This window comes from Apostichopus japonicus, chromosome 13 (assembly GCF_037975245.1).
Source record: "Apostichopus japonicus isolate 1M-3 chromosome 13, ASM3797524v1, whole genome shotgun sequence".
In the NCBI taxonomy this organism is placed as follows: domain Eukaryota; kingdom Metazoa; phylum Echinodermata; class Holothuroidea; order Aspidochirotida; family Stichopodidae; genus Apostichopus; species Apostichopus japonicus.
In genome coordinates, this window is record NC_092573.1 from 8904290 (window position 1) to 8929536 (window position 25247).

General features: G+C 35.5%; 2 protein-coding genes across 2 annotated transcripts in view; both read left to right on the forward strand.

The window, feature by feature from the left end:
- Positions 1-25247, forward strand: part of LOC139978641 (neuronal acetylcholine receptor subunit alpha-6-like) — a 166957-nt gene that overhangs the window by 114000 nt on the left and 27710 nt on the right. The gene's annotated exons all lie outside the window — the stretch shown is intronic.
- Positions 8785-24856, forward strand: LOC139978633 (receptor-type tyrosine-protein phosphatase F-like). Its single transcript, XM_071989006.1, has 6 exons — positions 8785-8942; positions 19237-19530; positions 20182-20490; positions 20764-21069; positions 21970-22284; positions 24353-24856. Exons 1-6 carry the CDS (start codon positions 8855-8857, stop codon positions 24634-24636), a joined length of 1596 nt encoding a protein of 531 aa, XP_071845107.1. The 5' UTR covers positions 8785-8854; the 3' UTR covers positions 24637-24856.

Below are 25247 nucleotides of genomic sequence, written 5' to 3' on the forward strand. Positions count from 1 at the left end.
ACATTTAAAAGTTCATTGCAACAATAACGGCAGCTTTGATGATCGAGCAATAGTGGAAAATTGTACCAGAATTGTGCAGATAATATGCTTTTAGAGTAAACCTGGTTTTCTTTCAAATGCTATGATCATAATACACAGCAAAGAAATGTATATTTCGATAACGGTATACATAATAACTCTGTGATAACTTTCACTTTTGCAATGAGGTGTTGCCGCCTCATTCTAACATGAGCCGGTTCCTACACTACATGTATACCAGTTTCTTTTGAAACTGCTACGATAGCTCAGATATCTTAAAGTGTTTTACTATTATATCTCAAAATTGTGTTTTCATTTAATTTCCTCAGTTCTCCCAAAAGTGTGTACTATTTATCTAAGATTTTCGATGGACAGGGATTGGCTCAAGTTCTAAAAAGACGATTGTTATTTCCAATTTACATCTATATTCTCAACTTTTGACTATTTTTAGGAAAAGGCGTCAACAACATCTAAGTTTTGACTCGTTCCTCGAAATTTCGACTTTTTATCTGAAGCTTGTGGCTTCGCATCTTAAACGTTTGGTGTTTTTTCTCAAATTGTTAACTATATCCTCCTTTATTATGATACCCCTCATTTCGACTTATTCCTTGAAACTGGAACACTGAATCTCACACATTCGACTATTTAATACCAACTTTTCTTGAAATTTAGAACTAGGTTAGTTTTAAGTTAGATTGGGGAGTTTTCAAAAAGGAACCGTACGGTACTAAATGAATTGTTCAGTCATTCGGCGGAATTGTATTATAGCAGTTAAAATCGCGACTTTTCATAGAAACATTGACTATATATCAAACCATATAAATGGAGTGTTAGCTCAGTGGTTAACGCCGGTGCCTTTCAATCATAAGGTTCCGAGTTCGTGTCACTCCAATATTAATGTATGTCGTCCAGTTACAGAGTTGTTGACAATTCATAACCATGAACCTTAAATATGAATCTAAGAGACTGACCTCGGTCAGCTTGCGGCATTGATAAGCCAATGAGGCTTCTTCGCGAGTTCCTGCTTACAGGCGGATCCATAATACATACAATACATACACACATAAAAAGAAATTTACCGTTGATTCCCTGGTATTCCTTTTTAGTAGTTCAATTGATCCATATGTAACTATTCAATGTAAGGACTACGTAAAGGAAATTAATATATCTGCATGTGTGTTGATTAATTAATTAATTTACTTATTAATTATTTTTTCTGCTATTAATCGCTAGTATTGTTATATTTAGTGTGATTCAACGAGGGAGAAACTCTAGTTGCAAATGTCAGAAATCTGAAATCAGTCAGTTCTGGCGTTCTGTTAACAGAGCCCAGTCCGCCATTGCTACACAAAGAATTACATCAACAGGCGTCATCATGTCTGCACTTATTTAGTTTGTAAAATGTCCAGCTCCTCGTATCTTCTTTTTCTTGTTCGTTTTGACTCGATTGTACTCGCTTTTATTGCTTAGGTTTGCCATTGCATATGAATACTGTACACTGCATGATAAATCGGAGTTATGAAGAAGACATATACAATATCATATGTACGCAGTTTGTGCATGAATAATGATAACGTTCAGGTATATATACTTGCTGTCTTCTCACTTGAGTTCATGAAGAGAAACCTCTTAATATATTACAGAATTACTCTTTGGTATTCCCGGCAGAGTAAGTTCATGAACGATGATATTACTTGACTCGTAGATACTTGTTTCATTTGAACTGCCGTATTGTTTATGAAACATTTTCGATGACCAATCAAATCTTCACGGTTTTTCATCACAGTTGGTAAATTACGCATTTGTACATATTAGTCTCGGTTCTTTTATAATTCTTTAAATGTTAAACTTGCTGGTAATAAATAAATGAATGAAAATAATGTCCCGCTTACTTTATATGAAAACATATAACTTAATTGATACAGACTATATCACTGAGGAGGGAATTCACAATTTCCCGTTTGTTTTCTTTTCAATGATTTTTTTCACCACTGTTAAACCTTAGATAGGAGTCAATGGAGCGCCCTCATTTTAATGATTTTAATACTCAAACCCGTATGGCGGTATATAGTAAACAATGTATATTGTTAAGTTCCAAACGCTCCAAGTCTCCGGAACAAAGAAGTTAGTTAGAAGATAAGTCGAAGAAACATGAACAAGCACGCCCCCAGTTGGTGAAGTAGGTCTCCTGCTCTCAGCCAAAACGATGGAATGAAAATGCCTCTTAATTAGTTTCACGATAGCATCCAGGGCTCTCTCCCCTAACACCTGTCTCCCAACACGACGCGACGCCGAATAGGCGTTAAACACCCAGACAGTGTCCAATAAAAAAGAGTAACTTTCAAAATTTATGTACTGCCGCGCATACACTAATAAATAACTGCCTTCATACAAAAGGCCCAGCTACTAAATTCTATCTCGTGGCGATTTCCTGGTGAATTAAGTTAAAACAATGTGGAGCTTCTTTAAGAGGTAACTCCTCTGCTTGGAAACTAATTTTGGAGTGACTTCCAAAATATCCCTAATTTTGCATTCCGAAAATGTGAAAGGAAATTTTAATTAGCAAGGCCACACCCGCTGCTTACAGATGTCTATACAAAATATTTTTACGCAAATACTCTACAAATTAAACAAGTCCAAACAAAGCATATCATGGCGCTTAAATCCATTCATTCATTAAATTTCGGTGGGATTAACTAGCCGAGGTAAGGTTATCAATGTATCCAATTAGCTTCTTTTTAACCGCACGAAATACAGCCTCTAGGATTGAACCGTGACAGAAAAGATGAGACGAATAGTCAAATTGTATCAGGTAGCATACGCCCATTAAAAGCCTTCTCAAACCTCTTCACTCAGTGGTAAACAATTTTCCTACGCTGCTCATGGGAGGCCTAAAGGGGTCTAAAAATTGCCTCCCAATGTTCTCACCACATGTACTTCCATTCATGCTCTTCAACATGCAAGCCACAATAAACTACATCATGATTGATAACAGGTCACAAAAGATGTTCTCCTGCTGCTTTTTGACACTTTTCCTGAAGGAGAACAATCGAGCGGATGGATATAGACTCTAATAGGTGTATGCCACTGGCACTAAGCAGCTTAATGCTAATTGACATAACAGTTGTTTAGAACAATATATCAACTTAATCGAAGCAACGATTACCTATATGACATAGAATTGACACTATAAATACACAGCTTGTTAAGAAAGCTATTTTGGCAGTTTCACAAACTATTGGGATGTGAGCCAAGAAAAGAGATATTTAGAATTCTTTTGGATTAAGCTTTTGTTGAGAAAGAAAAGTTAAAGAAAAACTCATGCATAGCTTGACTTAATATCAAAACAGTAATTACTAAGAACATATCTGCCTAAGTGATACTGCTACAATCATATTCAGTGTTAATAGAGAGCAATTAAAACAATTAAAGTGTCAGCTAGAATTCCGATGAAAATAATTAATGAGACGATTCTGGTAGCTAAAGTGAATTGCTAAGTAAAATTTGAATTTTCTGCAAATATAGGTCTAAACCGCATCCTAATAGCATTTGGTATAAACCAAGTAAACATTTTCATAACTTTGATTATATTTTGTGAATGTATCTGGCAGCAATATAGTGAATGATATCATAATGGCAAATTAAGCTGAAAGGTTTGTTTTCTTAAATAATAGTTAACTCTCTTTACACAAAGGAAATAACATTCTATAATATAGTTGCATCTTGATGACATTCCCAAATACAGAGAACATTGACAGCTGAACAAACGTTCCAAATAGATTGGAATAAAATGATAAATCTTTCAACAAGAAGATATTAATATGAAAATAAAGCTTTTAAAGAACACATGTTGTTGTGACATTACAGATTACCTATACTGTGATAAATTCTTGGGAAGACTCGAGGGTTTAGCCAGTCAAAATAAGTTCCATTCAATCACCCACATCTTGAGTTAGGGACTGATGCCGAGATACATGCAAGTGTCCTCACGGTGTGAAACATTAGATTAACCCTTTATCCCTTAATCTTAAGAATTTGGAGTCACAAGTCACAAAAAGATGAGAATGATAGTGTAAATTCATCCGATCTGTCTTTTTATGACAAAACTGACTTACTAGCTCAATAATGCTGTCCACCGTTCACCAATTAAACGTTCAAATTGCTCCTCTGTGCTTATTGTATAATGGAACTTTTTTTCTAGACAGAAAAAGTTAAATTCGTACAGTTGAGAACAATTTGTCTCTAATCCTTTCAAGACACTCGGTATAGCCCCAATAAGAGATCAAGCTATACTAGTAAAAGACCAGGACAACACTGGACAGTCCTTCATATAGGCTTCAATCGTATCGTAGTTTTATAACGATAAAGTTTCAAAGAACTTATTCTTCACAAGGTGGCCGACTGATAAAAACCTATACGGATAACCTCACCTGATAATCTGCACGTTCATTTAACGTTACATTGACAAAAGCTGAGACAAAAACTAGAACTGCTCCTTGTGATATCAGAAAATAAGCAATGTACACATCGTTCGTAAGCAAGTGTTATTTAATTTTTATTATGTCTTTTTAATGCCCTAAGAATTCTCTTGAGGCACTGAAGTAGAATGCAACATGATTCTACATATTTGCATCTTTATTTTGTGTATAGTTTTGTGAAGGTTTTTTTTTTTTTCATTTTTTCCTTCTCCTCAACCGAGCATTCCTCCCTCCATGTACCGAGTATTATTTTTATCATTGGTTTATTGTTTTACATTACGAATGTTTAGAAATTTACGATTTAGAATGTTATGAAAGCGCTATGTTATCTTCTTGAAACGGTACCAAGTTTATGACGACAGTGTAAACCTGTCAATGACTTCCATAAACCGTACATGCACAGTCCACCACCACCACCAACAACAACAACAGGGCGATAAAAGAGTGATGAAAAATCAACGTACTGTTGGAACCTTTTTTTTTTTGTATATTAACCAAGCTGATGCTTCATCAAAAGTATGACCTCTCAACTGATTTTCCTGTTTTGGATTTAGTTTTGTTTTGATTTATTGCTAAAGTAATATATTAAATGTAAACACAGGGTAATTCTAGTATGATCGATATTTTCATAAAGTATTGTGTTACGTTCATGACGTGAAACCCAATAACCCATGAAATCCTGAGTTAGTTTAGTTTTTAGGACAAAGTAATTAAGGCATGTTGTTTTATAGAGTATAATTTGCTGCCCTCCAAAACACTACGTGACTGCGTAGAGCCACATTGTTTGTTCCTGTTTTGGATTTAGTTTTTAATTCATTTATTTTTTTTTATCGCCAATTGTGTACAAAGGGAAAGAAAGTCTCCTAAAAAGTCATAAAAGACTTAACAAGGTAGGAGACTCCCTGGGAGAAAAGAAAAGAAAAATGAACAAATATTTATAATACAGAATATACGTAATGATTAAATATACAGTAATAATATCCTAGTGACGCTGAGATGGATACGTGAAAAGATTAAATATTACTAGTACGAGTTAATGAACTCCTTTTTTCAAATGCCTGGTGAATGTGGGTTTTGAAGTAATGAACTTCAAATTTTTTGATAGATCATTCCAAATTTGTATTGCTCTGTTTCGAAGACCGAATTTCCCTATGTTACTATGGTAAAAATTGCAATGAGCGTTGTCGGCTTGTCTTGTGTGATGGTTATGTAAGACTCTGTTACTACAAATAAAGTCATTAAAAGTGACTGGCTGTTTTGTTTTGATTTGTTTTGTTTTGTTTTGTTTTGTTTTGTTTTGTTTTGTTTTGTTTTGTTTTGTTTTGTTTTGTTTTGATTTGTTTTGTTTTGTTTTGATTTGTTTTGTTTTGTTTTGATTTATTTTGAGTTTTGTTTTTGATTTATTGCTAAAGTAATATATTGAATGTAACCATAGGGTTATTCTAGTATGATCGATATTTTCATAAAGTATTGTGTTACGTTCATGACGTGAAACCCAATAACCCATGAAATCCTGAGTTAGTTTAGTTTTTAAGTAAGTAATTAAGGCATGTTGTTTTATAGAGTATAATTTGCTGCCCTCCAAAACACTACGTGACTGCGTAGAGCCACATTGTTTATCACTTTCCACTGTTAATCTGGGGGAGAAGCGGCAGGATGTCTTTACATTTCAAAAGCGATTTTATGTTGTTGCACTTTCAACTTTAAAGCAATTATTATGTTGTGCCGGCATCGGAATGTCCTCCATCATTCCAGCGGATGAACAGCAGAGCAACATATTCAGCCAGTTGGGACAATTTTCCAATGTTGTTACCACTATATACTGTCCTTCTGATATCATGCCTTTAATCAACTGTACTGACAATAAGTCTGAACACTTTATAAACTTTATCTGATAGACACATGATATTCATACTGTTCAACCGTCAGTAATAGTGCTTAGAAGCATGATATGAAAGTATAACTTAAAAAATAGTGTCCCAACCTGGCGATATATTTCATTTACTAATCAGCATGGACATAATGTTAATGGCAGATGTTCCGGTATAACACCAAGAATTCCGCTGACCTTCTGTTAATAATTTCTTTAATTTGAAATTCAACTTCACATGTCCGTGTGTGTCATTGATTTGTCTGCTCTGTTTTAATGTTTGTTAAAGGAGGCCTAAACCCACATAATGATTTCAGTTATTCTTGGGCAGTAATATATGCAGATTATAAAAATCAACACAATTTTCCACAAAATACAATCATTTTCCAGATATGATCCAAAGTTTGAAGGCCTATGGGAGCCGCCATATTTGATCAATTTTTTTTTAAAACCACCGCTTTTCAAGTCGGAAGTGACTTTTTCGATTCACTTTCGATTTTCTGTTGCCAACTTACAGCAGAATATAATCTTCGTGACCATTGATTTTGTTCTCATTATAAATGCGTATTTACTTTCTTGTAAATTATTATTGTCGTGTTTTTTCTTTTCTAATCGATATAATTTGTTTCATTGCTTAAAAAGAATAAAATACGGTCGGGAAGAAATACTCCTACTCTCGATAAGATCGCCATCGTTCCGCGAAAAAAAAACGATAAGCAACTAGAAGAGTACCTCGAAGAAACGAAGTTCTAACCTCGATTTCACTGTTTCATGTAGAATATTAACAGTGTTGACACTGAACCAGTAGGTAAATACGCTGAAAGGACGTATGTATAACCTGGTTGGTTGATCCCTGTATTCCTTCATATAACATTAAAACCAAGCAATGCACGCGTGTACTATGAAAATATATATGAGATATATTAAGGAAAACTCGCCCAGTGAAAAATTTATATTTCTGGTTGAGTTATTCAGTTATTTGCCATATTCTGTATCTAAATATGATTGAAAAACAAGTTTCCTCTAAATAATTGGCGATTATACAGTTCTATATACGTTTAGCTATTGCTGTGCCATGATTGGTTCTTTTCGATTTTACGTCACGTAACAAACAATACATACTGCGGTGATATGCACTGCACACGTGCACTGTGAACACAGGAAATATATTAAGCAACACAATCGTCTTCCCTTACTTAGTTATTGCACATTATGTTACAATTCTATTATAAACTTGGCAATTATTCGGCATTAGATACGTATATTGGTTCTTTTCAATACTTTTTAAGATAGAGGCACTTAAACCAAAGAACTTAACTTGTCTACTCTGAACCTCAAGTCTCCTTACATCGAGACTGTAATTGTATGATCATGACAATGTTCTACGTCCCGTGATTATCACGAGTCCGTTTGAAAGCCGGAAAAGAAACTACATATTATATGTAGCCGAAAGTCAGAGAAGAAGCGACCGATACATTTTGTCTTTAAGTAAAGTCACACTGGGACGAAAACCAGACCACTTAACTGATCCACTCGCAATGAAGCCCAGATCCTTGGGAAATGACAATGTAGACATTATGAAATGCCATTGACAAACGAATTTCCTAATACGTTAAACGGAATGATCAAACACTAAACGCTTCTATATAGTTCTGCATATGGGATTAATCAATTACAATAACAAGTGATGCTATTACATCATTAATAGAATTATTGTTCTTCTTGTGTGCGTCCAAAAAACAAAGGGGGGGGGGGAGGGTTGGGGTGAAAGAGGTGGTCGTTTCAGTTAACAACTATGGCACCATGTCGTGTATGTTAATCATAAAATATAACTTAAATTCGGAAAATATTATACAACTTAAACCATATATTAACTCATGGGAACGTAAAAGAAAAGGAAAGACTTTATTTTGCTGGGAACGGGATTCGAACCAGAGACACCACGGTAATAAGGCCAGTGCTCTACCAACAGAGCTATCTAGGGTTTAGTTGGTGGCGATCCCGATAAAGACAGTTGCTGAGGTGTCAGTCAGAAGTCACATCATTACTTGACAAACTATGGATATTATACCATGTATAAATCAATACAAACCAGCACAGCGCGACAAGGAAGAACGTATACAAGAGAAATCCGTCTAAACATCAAAATTCAAGGTAAAATATAGAGATGAAGAGTTAAATAAAGTTGCTCCCATGCACCTGTTTATGTCAAACTTTAACTAAATCTGTTGTAACTACTAACATATGACGAAAACATGTTTTGTTTCTTACTGAGAGTCACGTGTTTCTTGGAAGTCTTTTAACTGTCAGTACCTGGTAAATAAACTTAAGTTAATAATGACGTCCCATGAAAAGGTCATCATTGTAAAGATGTAAACAACTTCATGATCCAGGTATCCGGCTAAAATGGTAAAACTAAGGCATTCCCATTTTTTTCATATTTACTATCGAGTAGAAGACCAATACAGAACCATCAAGAAGTTACAAAATGACGCAATATATTCTCATAAACTGTCTTCTTCTTCTTCTGGCTTTTGCTCTTCCAACGAAGTGTTGCTTGCTTTCAACGAACGGAGGTAAGATAAAAATCATATATTTATATATTTACAGCAATATAGTTTTTTGGTTTGACAAATTCAGCAAAACAGAACTACGAAGTAGTCATTTATATATAATTGCAATAAGTCAAGATAAGATATTCGGATAGTTTCACCAACATAACGCATAACTAGCGAGTAACCGTTTATCTATGTAATTAATCTCATGAACCTAGCAAATTGGGAAATTTCACTTTCTTTACAATATGTATGTATTAAAATCCGTTATTTGGAAGAACCTTAGCTAAAAAGAAATAAAATTAATTGCATTGTTATGATATATATATATATATATATATATATATATATATATATATATATATATATATATATATAAATACGTATATGAGTTTATATACTGCATAAAATCAACAATGTTATCAATTCACACTCAGAGATGTTTTAGCAAATTTGTATTTGTTGTATTCAGTCACATTAATAAATAGCACATGTCTTCCTGTTGCGTAGGTTTTAGGCGACAGGTTTCGCAACCAATCTTTTACATATGATGTAAGTATATATTAGGTATGCAAACGTACACGATCTTGCATAATTCTATCATAATTATTAACATGTTCAAGTGCCCCCCTCCCAAGAAAAAACCCACAAAAAAACGAGATAAAAAAAATTAGGGACTAGCATGTAGTGACATGTGGATAATCGCAAGATATGGAGAAATTTAAAGACAATAAACAAGTAATAAACAATTAGAAATTGATCATTTCCTATTTATTAGACGTTATGGTTTAGTCTCTTAAAATAGATCAGATAAATCCACTAGATGTGATTTCAATGATGGGGCGTGACGGTAGGGTAGGGGCGTTGTCAACTTGTACATATTAATTGCTCTATTAATTATCTAATAGATCTATAGGCAGTTGGAAACTAGTTTACAATAACAAACAAAGAATTAAGGTACCATTAATTCAAATATCGAGACAGAGAGAGAGTTCAAAGATTTTTTTAAAGACTTTTATTCTATAAATGTGCAAGTACAGGGCCTTTGCAAACTATTGGTGCTTCTTCGTTTGAAGAATCACCCTAACGCCTATATGGTTGTGCGGGAATCGCTACACCTCTACTGAATGTAACTTTATATACACAAACTATCTGAAGGTCCAAATGTAAGCATGAAAACATTACTTATAGTTTACTTCTTTGGATGTTAAAGAAAAAACATTTTAAAGTTTAATTTGAAAAGAGTGATGAATTTCACTGCCAATTTTATGTTGTAGTAATTCTTATCAGAATGGTTAGCGTACACACAAGGTGGCTTCACTTGATTTCATGTTTTCATTCTTAAATATCGGTCCATAAAAGATCGTCAACTTTAATTTTCGAAAATTGTGCCAACCATTCCATCCAAGTTTCCATATATAATTTTCCACTGGTGTAACAGCCTTTCAAGTCAATGACATAATTCTTATGAAACAGATTCTGAAGTATAGCTGCTGGTTTTGTCAATAACGTATGAAGGCACAAGAAAAGTAAAACATTTTTGTCTTTTCAATTCTTATTCATTTCAAATGTGGGACTTCGTAGAACAGGGAAAATACTGCATCTGTATAAGAGGCAACCTTAGTATTAGTAAGCTAACATTCCCATTTAAAAAAAGAAGGTATATTAGGTCTATCCATTAAACGATGTAGTGTCATTGCTTACATACCGTTAAAAAAATGTCCTGCTAGTTCATACTTGTAAACGGATATGCTTTCTGAGACTTACGGAACGAAGTGTTTTATTTCTTATTTTTTTTTTGCATCTCTTTTATTTCATGTCTTTCTTTACAAACTTCCACATTTTGTAAAACATATAAACAATATATGGTGAAGTATTGACAAAGAATACTCTCGAATACCAGAATTACTTTTGGTAGTGATCAGCAGCTCCATAGACAGAATGTAAAACTTTTGGAGTGAACAAGAAATCCAAAGAGAATTATTATACACAGTACCGCAAAGTGAAAGCGATTGAAGAAGACTTGTACTTCTCAACCATTTCAAGTTTCTGTTGTTTGGTAAGAATGAAGAGTTCAGTCTCAAAAACGAACATCATTCATTGCATCGAAAACCACGACCCTTGTTCTTACATGTACAAAAAGTATGTATGCAGAACAAAGAAGTTAAAAGGACTGTTCATGTGAACTACATATCCTAAGGTTAAAATCTCTCCAATTTTCTCTCAAACAGTTAGTGCAAATTGCATCCCAAAACTGTTTAATATTGAACGAAAATAGAAAAGGTACTTTCAATTTCAGAGCTACAAAATGAACAGCCTATAATTATCTGCAGGAAACGAAACTGAAAATATTTGAATCTTAGTCTCACTGACTGTAATAGACGGAATAAATGAAAAAATAATTCAAATTACACTTATGACGTGGATACCTTTCCTCCTATTTACCCTTTGGCCTTTGGGTGGAGAATGTTATTCGTGAGAATTAATCTGTACACAAAATATACGACTCTGGATTGTAAGGAGATTTTCAACAGTATAGGCGTTCATTAATGCCCTTTACTAACGTTTGACCTTCCATTACCTAGGTATTGCATAGTCGATAGATCATTGCATTTTCATAGTAATATGTGAAAGGAAAATTTTGAATATTATGCTTAATAACACATTTTGATATGACAAAATATGACCATGATCGGTGAAAAACACAGCAGTATAATACACCTCATTTTCTTTGAAAACATCAAAATAAACAATACAATGAACAATTCTAATGCAACTTCTAGTTTTTATACAAAATGGCTAGCAAAATCCCCATCAGGTACTGAGGAATTCCAATGAGCCCATTGCAAGAATCACATACTTGACCGAATAAAGCAATTGGAAGTGATAATATAACTTTTGTTAAAATTACAAGAAAAAGAAATTCACGGCCATGTTTTGCGTAAGGCATAATTAAAAAAGTACTTTCCAAAGTCTAAAATGTTCGTCAATGTACATTTTTACCCAGCTTGTCTTTAAACTGTTGGCGAAGACATGGAGATCAATCACATTTAAACCTCCTTTAACTTTAGCATTACAGAAGACAGATCTCCTTACTTTATATGTTTAATTGTTTCAAAAAAATAATCAAGAGCCTATTAAGGTCTTTAAAAACAATGAGCAGGTAGGTTGGGGAGTTCTGTAAATAAATATACAAGTTTGGAAATTGCAGATGTCATGATAATAAGGATCTTACCAATTGAAGTGAGGTCTCTCAAAGACCACAGTCGAAGAAGATTTTTAATGCGGGGAAGTTTAAGTAGGTAATTCAAACGAAATAGTCATCCTTACGGTTGGAAAGACAAATCCCGGAGATACTTTATTTCTCAGATTAAAGTTAATATGATTAATGTAAAAAGATGACGCTGTAGCAAAGGGCCACGCAAAACGAGATATGTATTTCCATGATTGATTTTAAGCCCAGAAGCTTTGTAAACAAATTGAGCACATTATTCACCTCAGGGAGAGAGAGAGACGGATTAGATTTATCCGTAATGACAGCTGTATTATCCGCATACTGAGATATTTTGAGAGGAACATCAGAAATCGGTATATCATTAATCGATTGGTTGGAATTAATTAAAGATCCAAGAATTATAGTACATATATTGAGAAGATATGTGCTAAATGGGCAGCCCTGATGAACACCACGAGAGACCCTAAACTCTCTAGACTAATACATATAGTTTGAGACGCAGGTGCTGATAATACTATATAAAGAACATTTACCCAGGTTTTAAATTGAGGACCAAATATCTAAATAGACAGTGTTTGCTGAAAAAACTCCAGTCTAGGCAGTCTAATGCCTTTTTAAAGAAATCTAAAGAAAGTAAACCACCCAGATATGGATTTTTCCTCGCATACCAGATAAGATCCTGTATTAACCTTATGTTTTTACTTATTAATCTATACCTTTCAAAAGACTAGTCTGCTCGTAACTTAGTATTAAATTCAAGACTACATTTTGCAATGATTTTATGGTCAGGGTTTGAAAGGGCTATAGGGCGTCACCCTTACCATGCTTATGGAGTCAATGCAACTTTTGCCCTGCCCTTTTCTTTGGTCATATGGCCCCTATCGAAGGCATAGTTTAAAAGAATCGGCCATCGGACCCAGGGGATTTGCTTTTGCCAATAGAGAGTAGCACCCTGGCTGTATTCATGCAATCACAAAGGACCCTCGTAATCTGAGCATTAGTAAGATTGGAATGTTGATGATTCCAACCTTGACAAAACTTATAGCTTATAGGGAGACACGTCGTAATCCTTAGTATAGAGATTAGAATAAACGTTTCTGCCACTTGTAGAATATCATCAGAATGTTCAATTCGTGATTAACTTCAGTAATTAGTTCATTAATAGTATTATTTTTTTTTACGTTTCTCTAGACTTAAGAAACTACTTCATATTTGTATATCCCCTTTTCCCCACCTACCGAGTTCTTGAACGAACATTGATAGCATTTAATTTAAAGTCGTAGAGCTCTTTTAAGTTTGCTCTGGCATATTACACAGTAAACGTTTACCCTCATTGTTTGGATTAGAAGAATACGTTTGTTCACATGAAAGGAACCAAAGTCAATCTTTTGAAGGTGTCTTTTAATTCTTGTGATAAGTGCAATAGTTTTCTAAATTGGAGCCAAAAATATGAATGAAACAAATATCTGCGCTCTCATTATTGATAGAAACACTGATATAACGCCCCTCCTTGTTGATTACCTTTAGTTTCGGCGGCGACTGAGTAGCATGTGGGCTAAATAATATTGCAACATCCCTACTTTGGTTCGAACCGTGGAACAAATTCAAACTCCTGCCCCACTCATCCACCGAACAATTGCAGCCATGTGAAGTGGAGTGGGTTTCTTGAGAAAAAAAATTACGTCATATTTATGTGTATATAGAAAGTGAAATGTTTTATACGTTTCCTGTTGTCTCGATTACCTTTGTGTTAACGGAACATACTTTCATTATAACTATACTTTAGAACTAATATGGAATGACAAAGTATTCACTCACCATACAGATATGCTACACTGGTGGTTCAGATGAGTAAATATACATGAGATGTATTGAATAGAAAAAAAAAAAGTTCAGACAATCAACCGTAAGATTTTGGTTGAGACTAATGCCATTTTCTTGGTACACTGGCCCTCACAAAACACTGGAGATGGAATAGGTTAATAGAAATGTATGAGTGACGACTTAAGAGGTTAAAGACATCTGAAAGTCATAAGGGTGTTCTGTTTGAGTCTCTCCATTTTTCTGCTGAATATCGTAGTTTCGTACCAACCTGATAAAGCTCGGAGACCTGTCTGCTCCACTTTCTCTTCTCCGCGAGATCCCTCTTCGTCAGATCATGTGTAATAACATGGTTTTCATTAGCTATAGCTTACGTCTTTTGTCCTGATAGAAAGATAGCTTCACTAAGATATAGCGGGGGCGGGTGGTTTAATGTCTGCCATTAAGCTGTGACATCTCGATGCTGACATTAGGAATTCCCACTTTCTCAAACACAGACTTAGCGACATCTGGAGAATTCTCTTTATCACGCGTGGGAATTCCAAAAATTCGTACTTTACTTCTCAGTGAGGATCGCTCTTGTACATTGATAGGCTCAGCCTGCTGCTTATTGGATTTATTTATATGATTAGGTTTCTGCTCTGTATTTTCACGGCGTATAGTTTGTCACTTTCTTCCAGATCCATCAAACGTTTCTCTAGATGGTTAATCGTCTTGTCAAATTCTTGCTCAATGTGCTGTAGCTCATCAAACATTTGCTTGGTATCTTGATGTAAACGTTTGAGTGAGGAATCCACAGATGACTTCAAGGAATGTAATGAAAGTCCTTCTTTTGTCACTAGAGCCCTCCTCTAGGTTAGGCGCTTGTGATCTTAACAACGTGGATAAAGACCTAGTACATTCTCGTGTAAGAGGGAGGGTCGATTGATCTTCGGTTTACTAGTATTTTTATCTCCTCTGGTGCGACCCCTGGTGTTGCAAGCTCCAATATAATATTGAGTAAAAGTGAAATATTTGACCAGGTTTTACCATCAGTAACATGAGATATCAACACAAAGTAATATGGTTTAACTGCTTACATAATTAGACGCCTACAGTGTTTGTTCATCTCCACCCTAAATTCTGCAACAGTACAGTCATCAAAGTTGTCATCTCTTTATAGATATGGTATTGTTTAAATTACATATACATATATATAAGAGAATTTCCTTTTAATTATGGTTCGGAGGGTTCCCTTCGCATATTGTTAAACACTAGTGGTTATTGTGCTTGGTATCTTATTTCGTCGACATTTCCTGCATTTCGCGACCGCCGTTTGTTTGCATAATAATACAAATCGTGTGATCCTACTGTCCGCATGCAGTTTGCTCCTTTTTTGTTATATACATACATATATATATATATATATATATATATATATATATATATATATATATATATATATATATATATATATATATATATATATATATATATATTATCGATTAGATAGTAATATATACATCACCATTAAAGCTATAACTATAATTAGAGATTATATTTTGAACTAGCCTTAGCTGTCACACTATTTTCTGAAAGTAAGTGCAAAGTTTGCTAAGATTTTTGAAACCAATTGTTGGTTGTTGCTGATGTTAATGTATCCTCCATTTATATCACGCATTATGAACATGAAAGGCTCTGCGTTGTCAAATGTTGAGAATTTTGAGGTTGTAACTTTAAATATTATTGCCCCCCAAAAAATATGATGACGGACGTGTTTATCAATTTGGCGATCGGTATGTTTGTTATCCCGTGGGAACGTTGGCCTTAATTGGCGATAACTGTTGGCTTTCATCATGACCGAACAAGCAAACAATTATTTATAGCCTTGTTAGCGAACTTTGAAGCTTTAATTTCGTTTAGATTAATAAAGCGTTAATTTCTTACGTTGGCGATTGTCTGCTTCAAAATCGATACGTTTGCCTGCAATGTGTATGGAAACTTAACATTTGAGAAGTGCATGTGTCTATAGATAATACATCTCCGCATACTATTCCTCCAGGCTCCTCCATCCCTCCTAACCCTTCTGCCACCCACAAGATACTTTCAATTAAGTCCATAACTCAATTATGAGTAATGCATGTGAACTTTATTATCATATTCATAAATGTAGAAAATATAAACGAAACGTCTGTACGGAAACTTAAAATTTGAGAAGTGCATGTGTCTATAGATTATACATCTCCGCATCCTATTCCTCAGGCTCCTCCATCCCTCTTAACCCTTCTGCCACCCACTAGAGACTTTCAATTAAGTCCATAACTCAATTATGAGTAATGCATGTGAACTTTATTATCAAATTCATAAATGTAGCAAATCTAAACGAAACGTCTGTACGGAAACTTAAAATTTGAGAAGTGCGTGTGTCTATATAAAAAAATCTCTGCATATTATGCCTCTACATGACCTACTTGAACTATAAAGATGTTTCTGTCTTGTGCGATTTGTTTGTTTGTTTGTATATGTTTGTATGTTTATATATGTCAGTATCCCGTAGTATCGAATTATTTGTCAAAACAACGATTCACGTATATATACTCCTACGGTGATGCGAGGCGTGACGTGCGGTGAATTATTTCAAACTGTTATATTAAGAATTACTCAAGTTACTTTCTTACATGTATATGATACATCAAGGGAAAGGTTCGTAATAAGATTTCGTAACACGTGCTTACACGTGTCATAGAGTACTTACAATGTACTGCACTTTTAATCAACTAATTAAGTATTGGTTCAGTCATTAATCTTTACACTCACCGGCTTGGAAATATGCAGTAAAAAATTGAAATCAAAAGGCTTCACATCCTTGAGGACACCACATATCGAAGAAATGCCAGCCCTCTACAACCCTTCCTTTGAAGGGCGAAAATCTCTCAAACGCCATATATAAATATCTATTGTTCACTTGATACGTTACCGTAAGTGAAACAACACAACTGCATGCCATCATTTAATATTTCGAAAATGCAGTTGTTTTCCTTCCAAATCAAATACGAATACCGCTTATGATTAATAAATACACATACCGCTTCGATGCACCTTTCTAGGCCTATTGTTTAATATAATTGTCTAAGAAAATGTTTCAATAAGTTTCCAGGGTTTGGTTGCATAATTAGTAGCAATGACCTTTGTAGCAACCTCCTTTAAAGTAAAATATAGAGAGTAAAGACTACCCGTGTAGATAGATTTAAATGTATACTATACTGTAAACCACCAAATTCTCATGCAATTTATAGTAATTAGTTTGTCTTGTTCATTTACTGTTTTGTTTTAATTATTTGATTGCTCTCTGTCTTGTTGGTTTCATTCCTTCTTGCTTCCATGTGACCATTTTGGTATCGCTAACAGGTTTACATCCTTCAATGTGAAAGAAACCCTAAGTTTAAGTTTCATCACTTTTCAATATATAATATTAAATGATGCAGTAAATCAATATGTAATTAGATACATGAATTTCATCCTGAGGCGTGGGTTGTTGCGGAATGTACCATGCATGGGGATTTCCTTTTTCTCGTCGTTTCAGGCAAGGATGTCGATGCAAAAGGGATAATAAGTTAACACGAAGAAAGCATTACTTTATGTTATATATCACCCCCCCCCCACAAAAAAAGACAACCTGGCGCACTTTGTGGCCACAAGGAAACCTGTTGAACCCATGGCCAAGTTTCTCAACGTATACTTCAAATAAATATCCCAAAATGGTTACAACGTGAAGTTTCTTGTTAGTTCTGTTTTTAAGATGCGGCCATTCTAACATATCCAGCAATTATTGTATGTCGCTTAGTAGATCCTCTACAATACGTAGTTGATATTAAGTTTTAGGGGAGGCGGGGGGGGGGGGAGGGTGAGGGTATCTAAAGAGGTGAAATTAATTTAACTTAAAACTCTATGAAAAACAAGAACTTCCGTTTGCAGCCAATATCAACGCAAGATTGACTGGACAGTTTTTTGGTATGGTCACGTCTAAACCAGCCAATCCCTACGAGAGACCTAAATAAACCATTTCATTAAATAAACCTCTAAATAGCATAATATTATTTCAACTTTTGATATTTCATACTAAGAGGCTTAGTTAAACATCGAAAAAGACTGAAAATCAGTATTCCCCGTAGTAATGTGATATAAACCTTTATTCTGTGTATTTACGTTGGTTAACTAAGCTAATAAAGCGTTGGAGTTTTAATAACTTAAATAACATAAAGGGCAGAAAGATCAATATTTCAGTCACGGATATCGCTTATATAGTCGACAAATTAAATCCTGGAAAGAGTGAATACATATTTGTTTGTTTGTTATGATTTAAATGTAAAATAAATAAGGAAATACTTACCTACAATGTACTTAGTAAGTTACTGTCACCTGACACTTAAACTGAAGATTTTTATTTTTTTTTATTTAACAAAATTTATTGTATTGATGACTAACCCACAGCAAGTAATTCTGAGTAGAATGGGTCACCAACAATTTAAGAAAGGGCTCAATACTTGATTCCTGTTTGTTTTTGTACACACAGCGGTGGCACAGAGTGGGTGGGACAGAGTATTCTGCACAACGGTGCACTCCCCGCGACCACCCCCTCCCCGCGTGCACCGATCTGACTACGGGTCTGATTGAAGGTAACTTGATCAAATCTAGAGAGAGTCGATTAATCTTTACTACTAATAGTTTTAAATTTATTTCACGCATGTGCAAAAAAGGTAATGATGGTACCAAACTTGAGTATACGAAATTACAGTTAATACGCAAGCAGACTCTAAAAAAATGCTTATCAGCTATAGTGACCACGAGGAAAAAACTGGAAGAAAAGAAAACATGAGAAAGTCAAAATAATCAAAGCAATCATTATGACATGACTGACCTATATGTACGCTTTCCAAAATGATGTACCTGTGTTAGCCTCATTTGCATATCAGAATGAAGGTTGATGTAATTTTCTGATTAAATATATCAATTTAGACTCTTTGGATGATCTCATCTAAATTTTGACAAGAAAAGAACTGCCTATAATGCAGAGTTCATTATTATTGTTGTTGTATCGACATGATACCACGGTCTGAGCAGAATTGTGTGTTGGAACGCCATCTGTGTAGCCCTTGTCTCAACTAATTCAACATCTGCTATGTGAAAACACGGAATATAAGAAAGATTAGACATACTATCAGCACATAAAGATAGGCTCTCTTTTCTCCGTTCCATTTGTCCTCTCCTTTTTTTCAACAGAATGTATAATGAAACAACCCACAATTTACGGAGGACGACTGGCCCTGATTGATGAGGGCATCCATGGTTACGACAGTCTTTCTCCTTTTGCTCACAAACGAGTCTTTGTCTTCCAAATGCCGACATCTTTCTTCAAAGGAAGAAATTATCGCTCCAAGTTTGGACACCACGGGATCGGTCGTATCTGGATGGCAGAGGAAGCACCATGTGGTGGGGAGAGGTCACACCAAAACTGTCCATTGGCGACAACTGAAGAATCAATCTGTCTTGACTCTAGCCTACCTTGCTATCAGAGTAAGGATATTCAGGAGCCTACGCATATTTGAACGTCATTCCACTACTTTGATAAAATCGTCATTTTCTGTAACAATAACAAAAAATGAAGATAATTAAGTTTCTAAATTTCCTACAATGAAAATAATATTCACTCATGTTCAAATTTCAGCCAGCATTTTATTATCACTTTCAATGTCTTCGCCAGCGCTGTGGTCTTTTTGTGGCTCGTTAAACATTCTTTAATTTATGGTGATGATCCAAAGATTCAAAGTCTCAAGAAAATAACAGAATACTTCTGCCCTTTCACCCGCCATGTAGTGAAGACGAACTCATGTATATGAGGAGAATCCCAACTATAGAGGCAACTACATTATTATTTGAAAGAAATCTCAATTTTATTAACTCCTCCCCCTCCCTATGCAATTTGACTATATCTCAAAAACACGAAATGACTGTGTTCTCGTATTAAATTGTAACAATAAACGTGTGAACCACTTACGCTTAGTAATCATCGCAGTTCTGAAATTTATAATTAACTCCCACACAAAAATTTGATCTCATTTTCGGAATTTTCGTGACTTATAAAATTCTTTTGAATGTTACAATTACTCTAAAAATGCATGATTAAAGTATTATTTTGCAAAAAGTTCTTAATTTGTTCTTTATTAGCGCCCCCTACTTATGACGAACCGGAACCACTGTCCTTCTCTGACGTTACGCCAACGAGCATAACCGTGACGTGGCCAGCTTGGGACGAGACAGTCGACCATGGTCACGGTCCCATTGTTGAGTATAGGATACAAATACGAGGACCAGGGGAGGAACATTTCACCGAAATACCGAAAGGAAGACAACTCTTTCATCAATTCAATGATTTGATCGAGAATACTGAGTATGAATTCCGAATTAGAATTATCAGAGACCATCCCTTTGGAGACGGAAGTCCAAGTAACGTGCAAACGCGCACATCAGCGGAAGGTATTCATTGATTTTACGCAATTATCAATAAATAATACTGACACTGACTACGTATTAAGTGAAGTTGCATTAATATCCTTCCCCTTTCCCATTGTATACAATTAGCGATCAAACAAATAAATAAATGAATGAATTAATGTAACTAATTAGTAGCGTTGACTATAACAGTCGAGGAGCAAAATGGTACTTACGTGTTAATTCTGCACTAAGTAGCATTTAAAGCATTCCATAGTAAAACAAATTTGCAAGAATTTGTTCTCGTTTGTATTGCAGTACCACCCTCATACGTGAACCCCCAACCACTGACGTTTGATCATGTGACGTCAACTAGTGTGACTGTCTCGTGGCCGGAGTGGAACCGCCAAGTCGACTTAGGAGCCGGTCCAGTAACTGGTTACAAAATCATGTATCGTCAACATGCTGACAATACGTGGCAGAGTGTGGAGACGAGTGACCAATCTGTTCAGTTAACTCAACTTACCGAATACACGACATATGAAGTGACAATCAGGCTTAAATACGGAAGTGGTCAATATACAGTCATGCACGATATACAGACGTTTCAAACTACTTGTGGAGGTAATAATATTAATAGCTTCAATCATTTGTTCACGATTTAAAAATATTAACAGCTTCGATAAATACATGATTTTCTAATATTAGCTGCTACAAAGTTTTAAGTACACAATTTGTTCAGCTTCCAGTTTTGGATTATATTTTGACAAATAGCTAGGAAATTATGACGTGGGTTGGATATCGAGTTCGGTTTATTTTTAAACTGATTATCTTAAATCATGAACAATGTGATAACAGTCAATCCAGACTGTGTAGCATATATGAAAATGTGAACCTATATTCTAAGCATTCTTGTGAAATTTACATTCAATTCATATATAATGTTTTCGAAACGGCAACATTTAAAGGTGAATTTGAAACAAACTGGTGTGCTATAATTCATGTACGCTGACAATTTTTGTCATTCAAGAACGTAGCATCCAAAATTGTACTTCTTAATATAGATTCATCTCATTAAAAACCACATTGCTGTTTTTGGTTTATTGTTAACAACATCACCTTCATTACGGAAAGTTGGTATACTATTCAATCCAATCACGCCCGGAATTAAGAATATGCGGGGGTCATAGGCCATAAAGTTTTTGGGTCAAAACAACAAAGTAAAAGAAAATATTTTGCTATCAGTGCGGAACTATCTTATACTTCAAAAATAAATTCATAATGTAAGAATTTGATTGCAAATTGAATCAGGATGCTTAGAATAGGTTCCTCTGTCATATAACTCTCCCACCAACTCCTCCCCCACCCCACCCCCACCCCACCCACCCCCATCCCAGAGTTAAATAAATCAAAGGCTCACATATGTATTGAATTCTTAATAAAGATTTATGGGACCTTTCATTTACGAGGGCAAGTTGTTTTTGAGCTCACATTACATTTACTGTTATAATTCCATCTCTTTAGAATTAGGTGATATTGACCTCCAATTGTCATCTTCTTCCGAGAGTGAAGGCCTAGCAAGTTTGGTAGTCAATTGGTCGTACCGTACAATGATAGATGCTTGTAGCGTCACTCATCAGTCTATATATATGCAACAACTGGATTTGGATAACTGTCGGCTCTCAAACGCTGATCCCATAGAGAAGGTCTTGGGTGCTTCCACACGAAACTACACAGAACAGACCCTGGACGCTAATTCTAATTTCAACGTAACATTGACGGTGCGAACAGAAACCAAAGTTTATCACAAATCAGGACCATTACGAACGGATTCTTCAAGTGAGTAAACAAAGTAGAAGCAGTGGCTGTGCCGAGGGGTGGGGGGGGGGGGCGGAGGGGAGGGAGAGATGTCCCACATTCCATCGTTAATCGGGGAAATGGTTCAGTCAGTGCAGATTAAGCCGGGGAAAAATTAGACAACTGATACGTCGGGGTGTAATACACGTTTGGAATCCCACACAAGATATCAAGAGAATTTTAAAGCTAAGCCATTTCGTAAAGAGCTAATTAAATACCTTATTTATAGTCTTAATGTGCCTCAGAAAACACCATCTGACGTAAGCATTTGAACTTTTCTGGGTTGATCCCCGTGTCCCCCCCCCCCGCCCCCATCTCCCTCGTATAGATGTCGCCTACAACGACCCAAGGGCTACACCCATGTATTTATGAACCATTCATTCACATCTGGCCCATGAAATTGCAGCCCCTGCCAAAATAACCCCCCCCCCCCTTCACCTTTGAAATTCTGTGCACGCCACTGTACAGAAGGGAATCTAACGTAGGTGTCCCTCGGGTCCAATACGCGATAGTTTTCAATCCGTCCTGCAATACGAAAAGAAAAGAAAAGCAAAATTATACAGACAAGCTTTCACTTCGTGGGCAAGTGAACCCTTACGGCATTATGGTAAAATACCCTACCAGCCTACAATGCACATTGTTCAATATATATGTATGGTGAAATTTTAGTTCTTTGCTACTAGCGATGTTTCTTCTTGCGCTTCTAGAATGCTTATGGAGAATCACTACTACATACGCCAGCTAATAATATTCAGAATTGTCTCATTGTGTCACCTTACGTCTCTAATTTATTCGCTGTTCAAAACAACATATTTGTAGCAAGATTTCAACAGTAATTTTATTTTTTATATATGCATATGGAACCTTTTGCTCTAAAAACGGCCCGTTGTCGGAGAATTAAAGGCTGTTGTATACGCACGTGAAGCGTGCGGTTTTCACTCTCTGAAATTGCTGTGAGAGCACTGCACACTGTGGTGTGTTCAGATTAGCCGCGTAAAGGAGGACTTCACAAAATTTCTTACGATGCTTTTGATTTGCTGGTGAAAAGTACGAGCCTTAATATTGACCAATCAAGTCATATTTTATATCACTAGAGAGAGGAGTCAACGAACTCTTCTTTGGCATAGGAAAGAAATTGATTACGCAATCACACTCACAGCAAGCACAATGTAAGCATTGAGAGATAGGGAAATTTTGAAGACGTTCACTGCTTTCCGAAGTGGTTTTTACTTTCTCAGATTACAAAGTACGGGGTTTAGTTCACACGCATACTAAATAACGACACATTATTGTAAAGAGGACACACTTTTCTTCAAAATGACAAAAGAAAGAGTTTCTGAGTGCAATACTTAAAAAGTTATGAAAAGAGTTAGCGCGAAATGTGCTTAATTTGTAGCGGTATTTGCTGCGTAAAGAGATGTTTTGCGCCTAGTTCCGCAAGGAATCCATATGTGTTTATGTACATTGATGCGACCATGTATATCACAAACACCATGCAGGACGAATTTGTGTTCGTCTAGCAAAACCTCGGGTTATAAACTATTCAGTATGACATGTTTGAGGGTTTTTCCTTACAAACCGGATTTTTTTTTTTACACTGACAGTTAACTGCTTGTGGTACGATATTAATATAAGATTGCTTCTTATGATAAATAGTACGTTTAACTTTCTTCTTCTCAGAGAATGTTTGAAAATACCTCTCCCATTTGTGCAGACAGTTGGGATAATCTTGTACATACTGTTAGTGCATGACCCTCATCAAAGCACCCGCATTGACAGTATAAGCATTACGAATATCAAGTTTCTGTCAGATAGAGTTTAAGAACTGTTGATACTGTCTGTACGAGTACTATGCAGCATGACATCGGAGAACAGTATAGAGTGGTAATAGCGTTACAAAATTGCTCCAACAGGGAACAGGTACATGTCCAATTGATAGAATGCCACTATTTGTGTTTAATCAGGTTTGCTCATCTACATATCTAAAGTTTTCAAAAACTATTCTATCTATCGTCATTTCTTTTCTCTTTTTCTTTTTGGTAACCCCAAGAACCATCTGGTCAACCATTTAACACCAGGGCAACGGAGAAGAAGAGAGAGGGTTCTGTGTTATTTCGCTGGAATTATCCTCAGTGCACGGAGCGCCATGGTGATATCATTCGATTCGACTATGTGTTTCGAAGGACTCATCGAACCGACGACATTACTGGGAGTACTACCAACAGGCAAAAGCGTTTCTACTTCCTAACAAGTGGTGAAGGTTATTCGTTTGAGGTAAAAGCTGCTACAGACAAAGGAACTGGACCAGCGGCCAGTATTGAAAATACGTTTTGAGTCTAAGTATACAAAATGAAGTTACTGGTAGTAGTCTGTAGACTTGTTTTAGATTAATAGTGATTTAATGTTAATTAACTTCATGGAATATAAATTGACCCGACTGCATCTTCAGTGTGTCACATTAAATTAAATGCACTGTGAAAATAAACCCGTGAACAATGTAAGTTACTGATACGAATCAAATAAAACGAAACAAGGATTATGCTCTAAAAACAAACTTGCGTTTGAATTTGAAGTTTAGTGTGTGAGCGTGAATGAGCAAGGAAACTTTGTAAACAAATTACTTGCATCCTGTCCCTGCCTGCCCCATCCTGTCCAGCCCCATCCGCGTTTTTCTCGCATTACTATACACAAGTAAGCGGTGAAAGAGAGTATGAAGACAAATATGATATTGAATCTACAAAATTCTGTTTAGTTCGCACGCTTGAAGGAAGTTGGATATCGTCCAAGCAGACTGAAAACTACATCGGTTTCCTTATCAACTTACGAAGTTATTTTTCCGAAGGCGTTGGATTACAATTTTAAGAAACTTTCAGTTTTACGATAAGTTTTTCTATTCGTTTTAGAAACTGCAAAATTTATATGTTGAAGCCACACCCCCACTCCCC

Coding starts and splice junctions, on each gene's coding strand:
- LOC139978633 (XM_071989006.1), top strand. CDS start 8,855: ATGACGCAATATATTCTCATAAACTGTCTTCTTCTTCTTCTGGCTTTT. Junction 20,491..20,763: donor AACGCGCACATCAGCGGAAG/GTATTCATTGAT, acceptor TTTGTATTGCAG/TACCACCCTCATACGTGAAC. Junction 22,285..24,352: donor ATTACGAACGGATTCTTCAA/GTGAGTAAACAA, acceptor GGTAACCCCAAG/AACCATCTGGTCAACCATTT.